This window comes from Pseudonaja textilis, chromosome 5, assembly GCF_049901715.1.
Source record: "Pseudonaja textilis isolate UNSWEBS1 chromosome 5, rPseTex1.2, whole genome shotgun sequence".
NCBI lineage: Eukaryota > Metazoa > Chordata > Lepidosauria > Squamata > Elapidae > Pseudonaja > Pseudonaja textilis.
The window spans coordinates 59,968,701-59,981,151 of record NC_141994.1 but is presented as its reverse complement, the minus strand read 5'-3'; the positions used below and the strand labels follow the sequence as shown (position 1 = coordinate 59,981,151).

General features: G+C 37.1%; 1 protein-coding gene across 1 annotated transcript in view; it reads left to right on the top strand.

Moving 5' to 3' along the window:
- Positions 1-3,138: 3,138 nt before the first annotated feature.
- The window catches only part of LOC113434458 (sodium- and chloride-dependent GABA transporter 2-like), an 81,833-nt gene continuing 72,520 nt past the window's right edge, over positions 3,139-12,451 (top strand). Inside the window, exons 1-2 of the mRNA XM_026697687.2 lie at positions 3,139-3,241; positions 7,445-7,717. Coding sequence (XP_026553472.1) covers positions 7,513-7,717 — 205 coding nt within the window. The 5' untranslated portion in view covers positions 3,139-3,241; positions 7,445-7,512. The remainder of the gene's footprint in view (positions 3,242-7,444; positions 7,718-12,451) is intronic.

The window sequence follows — 12,451 nt, the reverse complement described above, 5'->3', positions numbered from 1 at the left end:
ATCATGGAGATCAAGGGCTATTAGGTTTGATGGCAGTGGCTCTAAGGCCATGAAGATATTGGTGGGCTTCCTTGTGCAGTTGGTTAATCGCTGAGAACAGATGGTAGATGAGATTCCACCAGGGATTCAAACTAGTGGGCACTGCTTATATATTTAACATTCTCATTCAGTTTCACACCTCACTTTCTGGCAGAACTGTTGCTAGCTGCAATTTTTCAACAGCCCAGATCCACCTGTAATCAGAGGGCAGGCTAAATGAAATAATTTACAAACAGCTAAGAATGTTTCCTTCACACTTTCTGAATTCCATCCAACTTTCATTGATTTCACTTATACAATTTTAACATGCTTTTTATTGTTAGACTGATTTTCCTCTATTTTTTGTGTGTTAAAGTCAACATTACTTCAAGACAATGAAATAAATCCTCAACTTATAACTGCTCGTTAAGCGAGCATTCAGTAATACCATGTTTTCCCAAAAATAAGACCCAACCAGAAAATAGGCCTTTTTGATTTTTCAAGATGCTCATAATATAAGCCCTTCCCCCAAAATAAGCCTCAGTTAAGATCATCAGACACATTTAGTACTATATTTTCCCCAAAATAAGACCTAACTGGAAAATAAGCCCCTAATGCGTCTTGGAGCAAAAATGAATATAAGACGGTCTTATTTTTGGAAAAACACGGGTAGTTCAGTAACATTTGCTTAAACAGATTTTCTGAAGGTTCTGGATACCACTAGGTATTTTTTAAGAGATGAAAATATATGTAACCAATTCTCAGTCATTTAGATTAATTATTTAGAAAATCATAACTAAGATATTCTATAAAATATACAGGTTTTAAGAAAATCTTCAGACACAATCTATTTCCAATTATATGCATCTTACATTCATTTTTCAAACAGTAGGGTATTCTGGAAACACATGGTTAAGGTCTGAATATGTGAAGCCATTTTAATTTGTGATGAAGGAAGAAGATTTAACATAAAATATAATCATGAAATTCTAAGGGCCCAACCCTTATGCCTGTCAGCATTGACTGGAAATAAAACACCTATGTAATTTTGGAAAATTTTGGTTTATTTTAAGACCACCATCATGTGGCTCCATATCCCAAATATAGTCATAAATACATAAAAAGAAAGACAGTCTTTACATGCAAATATTTATCAACTTATACTCCCTCTTCCTGTGTGTAAATACTAAAGACTGTTTAAAGATCGAGCTACAGGTAGTCCTTGATTTACAACAGTTCATTTAGTGACTTTCAAAGTTGCAAAGGTACTGAAAAAAATGACTCAACCATTTTCCACAATTACAACCTCTGTACTATCCCCATGATCACATGATCAAAATTCAGACTCTTGGCAACTGATGTCAACCCTGAAGCTGACCTGACTCAGACCATTTTGAGACTTCAGTGCTGACACTCCAGAGAAGAGAGATAGGGAGGGGAGGATAGAGATAGTTGAGGGGTTGTAGCCAAAACAAAATACTTTCTCGTGGGAACCAAGGACATTCTTGCAGGTACTCGGAAGGAGGAGACTGGAGTCATCTAGCAACTGGACAGTTTCCTGATTGGACCATGTGACTGATTGTTTTGAGAAAATGACAAACGTTCACTTTTAATTAGGTGGAAAACCATGGGAATATTCAGAGTCGGTTTTCCACAAGCCTGTGCCAATATGACATATCCAATAAATCTATTCTTTGAGGAAATTGCCTGCCTCAGAGTTTTGTTTGCTATGGGTATGTTATTTTGAACTCTGACAACTGACTCATATTTATGACAGTTGCAAGGTTTCAGGGACATATAATCACCTTTTGCGACCTTCTGACAAGCAAAGTCAATGGGGAAGCCAGATTCACTTAACAATCATGTTCGTAACTTTAATAACAACTGCAGTGATTCATTAACATTTGTGGCAAGAAAGTGTTGTGGTCCGCTGGCAGCCTGCAGAACTGGCAGCAGAGTTGGACAGTGGGGAGGAATATGGGCCAGTCCGGGAGTCTGGGAAGGACTCGGATGAAGGTTCTGCATCCAATACAGAGATGGGGCCAGGGCCATCTGGGAATTATGTGCTGACTCCAGAGCCTCCAGAATCTGACAGCAGCGAGGCAGAGGAACAGGGGGAGCTTGTTACCAGTGCATGCGTGCGCAGAGCTGCCAGAAGGCAAGAACAGTTAAGACAAAAGGGGCAACTTGGGAGTAAGCCTTGGAGATAAGTGGCCCTCCCATAAGACATAAAGGAAGAGCAAAGGGACACAAACCTTTGCAGGAAGCAACTTTGTTCGTACTGGTAGGTTCGAAACCTGAAGCTATGTGTTGCATTTGTGCTCTGGCCTTGTACAACTAATTGGCAATTTAGCCATTGGCAGCATTTCAAGAGAGATAAAGGCGCATGCTTATCAGACTTATCCCAAAGGACGCTGGCAGATTTCTGTGGGACTATTTACAAACTGTTTGAGACTCATTACAGGCTGTGAATGACTAAAATTCACAGCCATTGAAATAAAAAAAAAGTTTTTTGGGACTAACATGCGTTTGTTAATGTCTCAGGAAGCCTTGATCAGAACAGAAAGGTAATAAAATGGGGCAAAACTCACTTAACACATGTTTCACTTATAACAGAAATGTTGGGCTCAATTGTCATAAATCGAGGACTACCTGTACATGTCAACCTTGAGAAGAGAGGTTAAAACTATTATAGGCTTTCTTAGAATACTAGTAACAAATGGCTTGTCCCCTTTTGAATCTCTATTGCCACATGGACACCTTTTGCTTTTTCTTAGGTGACCCTGAGCTTTCAATATTTGCTTTCTCAATATAATTCCCCATTAAATATGTTATGATCGATACTTAATACATAATTGGGTGATTAGAAATCAGGGACATAAGAATCTTACTTCCAGGGCTGAAGAGGAGAAGAGAAATTAGGATGTACATTTCTGCATTCCTGCATAGGGTTTTCAAAACAACAACATTGCAGCCAGGAAGATGAGAGCAACTTTTCTATTAAGGAGCATCCGAAATCCTGTGTAGTTTAGTGAACAGCCCTTTTGTGGGGGGTGGGGGGGTGTCTGGAGGAAGGAATGTGGGTTGGGCAGAGTCTAGAATTACACCATTGCAGAATTGGTCTCCCACCCTTCAATCCTTTAAATAGCCAGCACCTTTTTTTTATGATTGCTTTCGCATTTCCCCAGTCAGCCAGATAGATCCCTGACAGCTCATTTTTAAGGTAACAAAAGAATTCCATACTTTTTTTCTTTTGCGGCATACATGTATGTAATCATGAAGTGACAGGTGTGTTTGTGTGTGTTGCTGAACTATGGTAAAATAAGTGTATTTCTATGTGCTTCCTTTGGCTAAGTATTTCTCAACTTTTGCAGCTGTTTGAACTGTAGTATTTGTTTAAGAAGTGGACATCGGAATCTTGATTTTCTTCACTAAGGAGATTGTTGGTCTGACAGAATAAATTAATCAAAAGGGTTTTTGGTCCTGATGGAGGGGTGTGGGGGGCCTCAGCCAATGGCATGCTGTTTAATTTATGTTTTAGATGGATATCTTTACTCTTAACCAGATTTCCAGAAGGGATAGATTCATGGATCTCTTTACCCATGATTTATTGCTTGGCATCTGATGAATTTGTCAAGGCATGGATGCAAACCAGACTTTGATGTACTTCTAAAGTTACCTGCACATAGAGAGAAAGACAGACAATATGATGTAGGATAACTTAAGATTTGGGGAGAACTTAATTAACATTTTCAAAATATTTATATTTAAACCTTGGAATATGGTTCCAAAGTGGAGATCATCCTCTAAAAATTTCTGAAAAGATTCCATGTAATGTTTAAATGATGTCCCCCAATTTGATACAACCACCAAGCTGTACTGGGCTAAAACAATACTGTTGCTGAAATACAATTTCCAATATATCCCTATGAAACCTTATAAATCAGCAATGCCAGAATGGGAAAATAGAAATTGTGATTTACTATAGGTCACCAAGTTGAGAGCGTTGTAGAACAGATTCCTGTCACTTCTACCTTCCTCTCACTTGTTGAGTTTATAAGATGCTGTTTTTCATAAAAGATCAATCCATTTATCAGCGAAAACAGCTTCTGAGAACCTCAGAACTAATACGTTTGGATGAAAGAGAAATTGATGAGAACATTTCAAAAGAGATTTTAAAAAATAATTAAATACCTTAGTGTTCTGTTACATTTTAGAAATAGGAGCTTGAATGGAAACTTGACACTAGTGAGTTTCTAGTGAATTTGAATTTCTAGGTCCATGTATCATGCTGTATCAAAATCAAGAAATCACATTGTCTTTGTGAAAAAGGCAAATCAGCCATTGGTTGACTTGCTGATTTTTTACTATTACCCTCTTCCTCTAAACATGGCACATAACCATATTGGAAGTTTCTACTTAGCCTTAATGAACCACATAAAACTTCTGAAGCCACCAGTGAAAAGGCAGCAAATGGATATATATCAATCTTGGCATGCATGTATGGGAAAAGTATGTACATGCAGCTCAATCCTGTTTGACAATATATATCTAATCCTATCCCACCTGGGTCTTCAGCTTTTGACAGCACAAGAACGCTGTGCAAAATGAATATAAATTGTATTTGCGTACATCAGTCTTGAGTAGCTGAGTAGCACCTACAATGGACTTCTGCCTGATTTGTATAGTTTATAAAACCAGGTACACAGTCCCAGTACTTTGGACTAATCTGCAGCTCTCATCACTTATTAGTTATACCGCTTAAAACCAATCAGTCTGAAACCCCCAGATTTGATTAGGTTCTTGGTGGTTTTCATTGGACCTTCAGGACCTATAACATTCACACATCACTGCCTTTCTGGCTTCTACAAAAATGCACAATTTTTCTCACTGCCTGAAAGAGGAGACAATATCAGTGCATCAATATATAAAACAAGCATATTCGCTAGATGCAATATAGATACTAACTAACCTGACATATTGAAGCAATATGATTTCAAAACTCTCCTTTGAGGATTTTGAACAATCCCATTCCCACTTCTTTCCACACTGGCCTCTAAAACCAAAACACATACACCCCAACACAAACCTCTAGCAAAGATTTCTAGAAAACTAACACTTTGGTGCCATGCAGTGGTCATCTGGAGTTTTGCAACTAACATATAATAGCTTTTAATATATGTGCCAATTGAATATTCAACCATAAATAATAGTACTGTAAAATAAAAATCTTGGCCATGGTTTAGGACTATTATAAATGGCCTTTTTTAAAAATAAGGTGGTGATGCAAAATGCTATGTAAACAATGGGCTGTCACCACAATCTTTTTGATAAACTGATTCTAGTCAAGCTGTCCCTAATCTCTACAGTTAAGAAAAATTATTAAAAGTGCTATTGGAAGATGCAGTATTCTGGCCATAAAATCCATATGCTGAATGTCAAAGAAACATCATGCATTGAAGATAGGGTCTTTATTGGTCTGGGACCATAAATGAAATGAAAATGATACACTCTTCTATAAATAGAATAGAATGACAGAGTTGGAAGGGATCTTGGAGGTCTTCTAGTCCAACCCCCTGCTTAGGTAGGATACCCTATACCATTTCAGACAAATGGTTGTCCAATCTCCTCTTAAAAACTTCCAGTGTTGGAGAATTTACAACTTCTGGAGGCAAGTTGTTCCACTGATTAATTGTTCTAACTGTCAGGAAATTTCTCTTTAGTTAGTTCTAGGTTGCTTCTCTCCTTGATTAGTTTCCACCAATTGCTTTTTGTATAATCAGGGATTCAGCTTTCCAGAAAAAATAGGTAAATATATTTGTCTTCTCAGATATCTACACTCAAAGAAAGCAAATTGGCATCGTCTCATTTTAATTGGATGGAGGATTGGGATGGCATATTGTCTATAGATATAGGGGTTATTTTAACTTAAAAATAAAACATCTTAAACAGAATAAAATGGACTCTGCTTTGTGAATGAACATATAAGAACTCCTAGGTAGTTCCCATGATGGTCAATTTATTTCACAGGCTCATACATGTTGAAAAAATAATGTTAAGTCTTTTCCCCAGGATACTTTCCAACATACTGAAACAAACAAAAAAAAAATACTACCGCTGTATAGAAAGCAAAAACTATCAAAAATACCATTAAAACATCACTGAAAAGCATTTGAAAACCAAAACTGGAAGGGTTTCCTGCTAAGATCAGGAAATGTAGGCATTGCCTAGTGTTGAAAAAAACAAAAATGAGTGCACAGAAACCATTGAAGAAGGCATTTGAGTCTTGGATAGGGTGCCACCACTGAAAAGACATCTCCTTATTTAACTCCTTTTAAAGCAGCTGGGCTTCCAGAGAGGTTCTTAATATAAATACAGGCTAATATGGATAATCAGGCTAAAAGGTTTAATCTTGAATAGAACAGAACAGAACAGAACAGAACAGAACAGAACAGAACAGAATAAAATAGAATAGAATAGAATAGAATAGAATAGAATAGAATAGAATAGAATAGAATAGAATAGAATAGAATAGAATAGAATTCTTTATTGGCCAAGTGTGATTGGACACACAAGGAATTTGTCTTAGTGCATATGCTCTTAGTGTACATAAAAGAAAAGATACATTCATCAAGAGTCAAGAATCATAAGGTGCAATACTTAATAATAGTCATAGGGTACAATAAGCAATCAAATCACACTAGGAAACAGTCAATAAAAATCGTTAGGATACAAGCAACAAGGTTACAGTCATACAGTCATAAGTGAGAAAAGATGGGTGAAAGGAAGGATGGGAGGATTAATAGTAATAGTAATGCAGACTTAGTAAATAGTTTGACAGTTTTGAGGGAATTATTTGTTTAGTAGAGTGATGGCGCTCGAGAAAAAACTGCTCTTGTGTCTAGTTGTTCTGATGTGCAGTGCTCTATGTATAATCTATATATGATTATAATATGTTATAATCATATTATAACAAACATTAGGGTAACCCCAAGCGAGGGCATTTGAGGGCTGCAAAATGGATTTGAAAAAGTAAAGATAGTGACACATTATGGTCCAAAAATGCATTTTGAACTTATCAATTTTGGGATGACTATACTAAACAGAGTTTGCAGTGTTGTCACTGGATTGTTGGTTCAAGAGAAATAAATTAAGAGAGTAAATAAAATACCAGTGGTGTACAAAATATCAAGACACGTTGACTGAAAAGATGCGCTGTGAGGAACCAGAGCATTTTGAAAGAAGTCTCTTAAAAATTAAGCTGTCAGTGTTCTTTGAATCCAAAGTAAACACCTCCTACCTTGGTGAAATCTGTGGGTACATCTTGTGCACAAAGAACATCAACATTTCCAGCTGTTGTCAGCAAGTCAACTGGGCTGTGAACTCTTGAGCAGATCCCTGAGGTTGTTTCTCACTTTTCTTCCAGCTTGAATTTAATTGTTGTAAGCATAACAGCGGGAGGGCAAAAAACAGCACTGGTCTTTTGAAGGTGGAATGGATTACAGAGTTCCTGGGGCAGTGATCAATGGAGAAATACATGCACAACTCACTGGAGAAACAAAGAAAAAAGCAGGGAATCAGACACTAGATCGAGATCACTGGAACAACAAGCTGGAATACGTGCTGTCTGTGGCAGGAGAAATCATTGGCTTGGGAAATGTTTGGCGGTTCCCTTACCTCTGTTACAAAAATGGTGGTGGTAAGTTCAGCTTTTGATCTATTTACATTGGTGTGTGGTACCTTTCTTGACTATATGCCTCTTAGTGATTCAAACATAGAAGACACAGTTCAGCAAAACTTTTATTAGGACCAATCAAAATGATGCATAAGAGTATGAAGGATTTTGAATTCTATTGAATGCTTCACTGAGCGAATACTTACAAAAAGTAGGGAATGGGCGAGAAGGAAGCAAATCCCAACATTAGGTGAGACATTATAGCCATGATGTCTGCTTGAAACTGAAGTCTTCAGCTCTTACATTCTGATTTATACTCTGCAGTCTCATCTAAAGGCAGAGAAACGATAAATGTTAGCAATATCAAACATGCCAACAATTAATGTTAAAACCCTTCCTGCTCATAAAGTAATTTGGGATGAAAAGAGGAACTTATATAAACCTACTCAGTTTCCTATTCAAATTCAGTGCCCTATTTATTATTCATTTTTTCTGTTACACATAACATTCCTTTCTTTAATTCCCGGAACAAAAGCTGAAGTACACTGTAACTGGTCAACATTTACCCCGAGAGCTTCCATGGAGTAAAACCTCACCTCTGGTACCACTTGGTGTCTTAACCACCACAATTTACTTCTCCTTTTCAAATCTAGGGCCGCTCTACCTGTGCAGTTCTATGGCAATGCTTGCTGAAAATTTTGGGAGTTAAAATCCACATGTTTGCAGATACCAAAGTTGGGAAAGGCTCTCTGTCCCTTCAAAATTAATCCCCAAAATTAATTTGATAATGAAAAGTATGACTAAATTGTACCTTCTTCATGGATTGATTGCAATTCTATTGAGAATCCCAAAATGATCAGCAGTTTACAGTACTAAAAGACATAGGAAAATATAATATTCATAGTAAACAATATTATAAAAACAATTATATAGTCATAAAGCCATAACTGCAATCATTCTGTCTAAGCATCATCCATCAGCATAGGTTAAACACACCACCTTTCTGGTGTCTTCTTTCGTTTATCCTCATAACCTAATCTCTATAAGGTAGTTTGGGTTAAATAACAGTAACAGTAACTGAGACAAATTCATCCATGTTGACTAGTGAGTTGAATCAGGATTTTCCTACTGACAACACTGACTCCACAGGGGCACATGTAACTTGGGAAGTCTTCCAACTTTGTACACATAAAACAAAAAATCTTTACACAACTATCCCAAAGGTGCTTTTGCAAAAGGCAACTGGACTTATTTGTTTTGTTTTTTTTCCTTTGAAAATGTTTAGCTTCTCATCCAAGAAGCTTCTTCAGAATTAAAGAAGCTGTTCAGGTGAGAAGCGAAACATTTTTAAAGAGAAAAAGACAAGAAAATCCAGTTGCCTTCTGGAAAAACCACGTTTGGGACAGCCATGACCTGGATAATTGAGGGTCTCCATAGACACTTAACACAACTATAAAGACCTCTGCTTCAACCCCAGAATATGGGAAGAAAATTCTTTCTTTCAGATTAAGATAATTATATTGCGATAAAAAACTTAATGTCCTCCATGGGTACTATAACTGGAATTATCCTTCAGCCACTCCTGTACATTTGTTTCATTTTTATTTCTTGATTTACTTACCACAAATTAGAGTTGTATAGTTATAGAGCTCCAACAACACCCAATGGCATAGAGACCCATCCACAGATGGTGGACAGCACTAAGACAACATTCAAATTTCCCATAATGCCCACAGAGATGTTGTGTTGGGCATTGCAGGAAATCTAACAATGCAGCTTGTGCTACTGATAAAAGAGAATATTTGTAGCTCAGGGTTGAATTGCAGGGTGGGTCTTTGGTGCTCTCAGAACTTGGTGGTTTTCTATTTTGTAAGGCCTGTTAGCAGGGCTTAACATGCAGGGGCTCTTCAATTTAGGAAGGCATTTCCTGTCTAAATTGGTCATGTATTTATGCACATATCTGGTTCTTGCTGTTTATATAAAGCACCACAGAGCAAACAAACAATACAGTCACCATGTAGTTTACTCCTCAACTATGTAACTGTAACAGGAAATCTCCCCAGAACAAACAGAGCCATAGATTATAGCCATAGATGCAAACTAAACACTGCCATCTACTGGCTGAATGATTCTGTAGTTACTGGAATACAAAATACATTCTAACATGTATTCTGACACTTGGTTTTCCTCCAAGCTCGCTTCTGAATACAAGCATGTGTTTTTATACCTATTCCTAAAACTGCCCACAGACTATTATATCAAAAATAGCCATTCTATCCAATCTTACATAAACAACCTGACAATGTTTCACAGGAGTTTTAATATACAATACCATTTTTTCTGCTGGGAATTTATGACTGCTGCCCCCCACCACCTTAAGTATTAGCAGCTTTGGAGCAAAACACAGATTTGGAGGGGGTTTTCAATGAGAAATGAATAAGATCCCCTCCCTCCCCATCATAGTTGATGCAGATTAGGCTGGCTGCCAATTTGTTTCCAAGGAATAGTTTCTTAATTAGGATAAAAGGGATAGTGTTCATTTTTTAAAAAGTTAATAAAGAATTTCGTTGTTCTTTTGATGGATATGCAAACTTGCATTTGAGCTTTTAGAATTGTCATATAATTTATTACTATCCAGCTGTAGTAGTTTATACTAATCAATTTATTTTAATATTATTTTAATTGGGGAAAGGGCTGCAGAGTGTGAGAGCCTCAACAGTGTGATTGAAACTTGCCACAATATGCATAAAAACTAGTAGGCCTTTGGTTGTTTGATTGTGACCATCATCTGGATGCTTTGACCACATTTGTGGACATCCCTGATTTTAATGTTGTACTTTAATATTATTATGTTACAGAAACATTCAGGTTAAGTGACTCATGAGCAGTACAATTAGAATCAGTGATGGCTAACTTCAAATCTATTAAACTTAATGACATTAATTCCAGATGCTATCAGTTAATTCTAGAAATCTGATGGTAGTAAATTAACATAGTATACTAGTTTTTTTTTTTAGCAATAGCACTTAGACTTATATACTGCTATGTAGTGTTTTACAACATTCTCTAAGCAGTTTACAAAGTCAGCATATTGCCCCCAACAATCTGGGTCTTCATTTTACCGACTTCAAAAGGATGGAAGGCTAAGTCAACCTTCTTCAAGCTCCTTGCAGTGAGCAGAGTCAGCCAGCAATACTGCATTCTAATCACTATGCTACCCTGGCTCACTTTAAAAAATGATGGTATATTTCAGGAAAGTATTGACAAAATAATATATATTATAACTTGCCTTGTTTTTAAGCTCCTTTGGTTTGCAAAATTCATCTAGGTCATCCTCCCACCCCCTTAACTGCCAAATAAAGTGTAAGCATATTTTCTTACAAACGGATTTGAGCTAAGTCTTCTTATCTACACATAGCTTCCTTTCCTATTTCTAACAATGAACTAGACATTTTACATATTTCATTATCTGTCTGTCCTTTAAATTCTGGACACTAAGCAGATGTCTTCAATGTATGATTGTGGGGAGCTGGCATGGAAAAAGTGATTGCATATAGGAAAATTTAGCCAACGGACAGCCTTCACAATTAAATCAGTCAAGCCATAGAAAAATATTTCTTTCTTCTTGTATAAATAACAGGCTTTTATAGATTATTTATATCTAATATCAAAATGTTGAAGAGGTTGTCAAAAAAGGGGCATAATATCCCCAGAGCTAGGTTTACTGTATTTATTTACACAATCAAATCATGAGCTTAAAAATAAAGTACTCATTATTTATTTAAACTTAACAGCCAAATTAAAAATTAGGCAACATTGGAAAAATGCTAGAATACGGAGCAACCGAGTTGTGAAATAATGAGTCCTTTTCAACTGCTACTTTGGAAAAGAAATACAAATTAATGAAAATTAAAAAACAGGCATTATTATGGTTTTTATCAATTCTAGGTGAATGTTATGGTTTATATCAATAGCAATAAGTTATAATAGAGCCAGTGGAGCCTTGTGGTTAAGGCACCAGGCGAGAAACTGGGAGACTGTGATTTCTAGTTGTGCCTTAGCCATTATTGGAAGAAAGATCCTTCTGGGTCCAGTTCCAAGTGCGGAAAAAGACACTGGAAACATGGAGGCAGTTTGGAAGGTTTAATGGTGGACAGAACCACATGTCCTGAAGCTCCAAAGTGAAAAGGATGATCACATGCTTCAAGATGAAGGAAAAGATCAAGAAAGGGCTGAGATGCTGAGAGTGCCAGGGTTTTATACAGGGGTGGGATTCTACCAGTTCACACCTATTCGCTAGAACTGGTTGTTAACATTCTAAGCAGTTTGGAGAACTGGTTGTTAGAAAAAATTACTGGCCTAATCCTGTAAGGAAGGCAGGAAGGAAACATTCTGGTGTTGTTTACAGAAACTGCCTCTCCGTTAACCCTTATTACATTCTTGGCAGGACTAGACTTCCTGTCTCAGGAACTTCTCTGGAGTTGTTTTCCCCCTCCTTTGCTGGAACTTTGCTTGTGTGGAGTGACCATTCAAAGTTACAATGGCACTGAAAAAAGTGACTTATGACCATTTTTCACATTTATGACTGTTGCAGCATCCCCACAGTCATGAGAGGCTAGGTGAGGAGATGTGTGCCTCGATGTGAGTGATATTGAGTTGGCCACGCCCAGCCAATAACATGACCACCAAGCCACATCCACCTAGTCATGCCCACCACCTAAGCCATGCCCACAGAACCAGTTGTTAAAAAATTTGAAT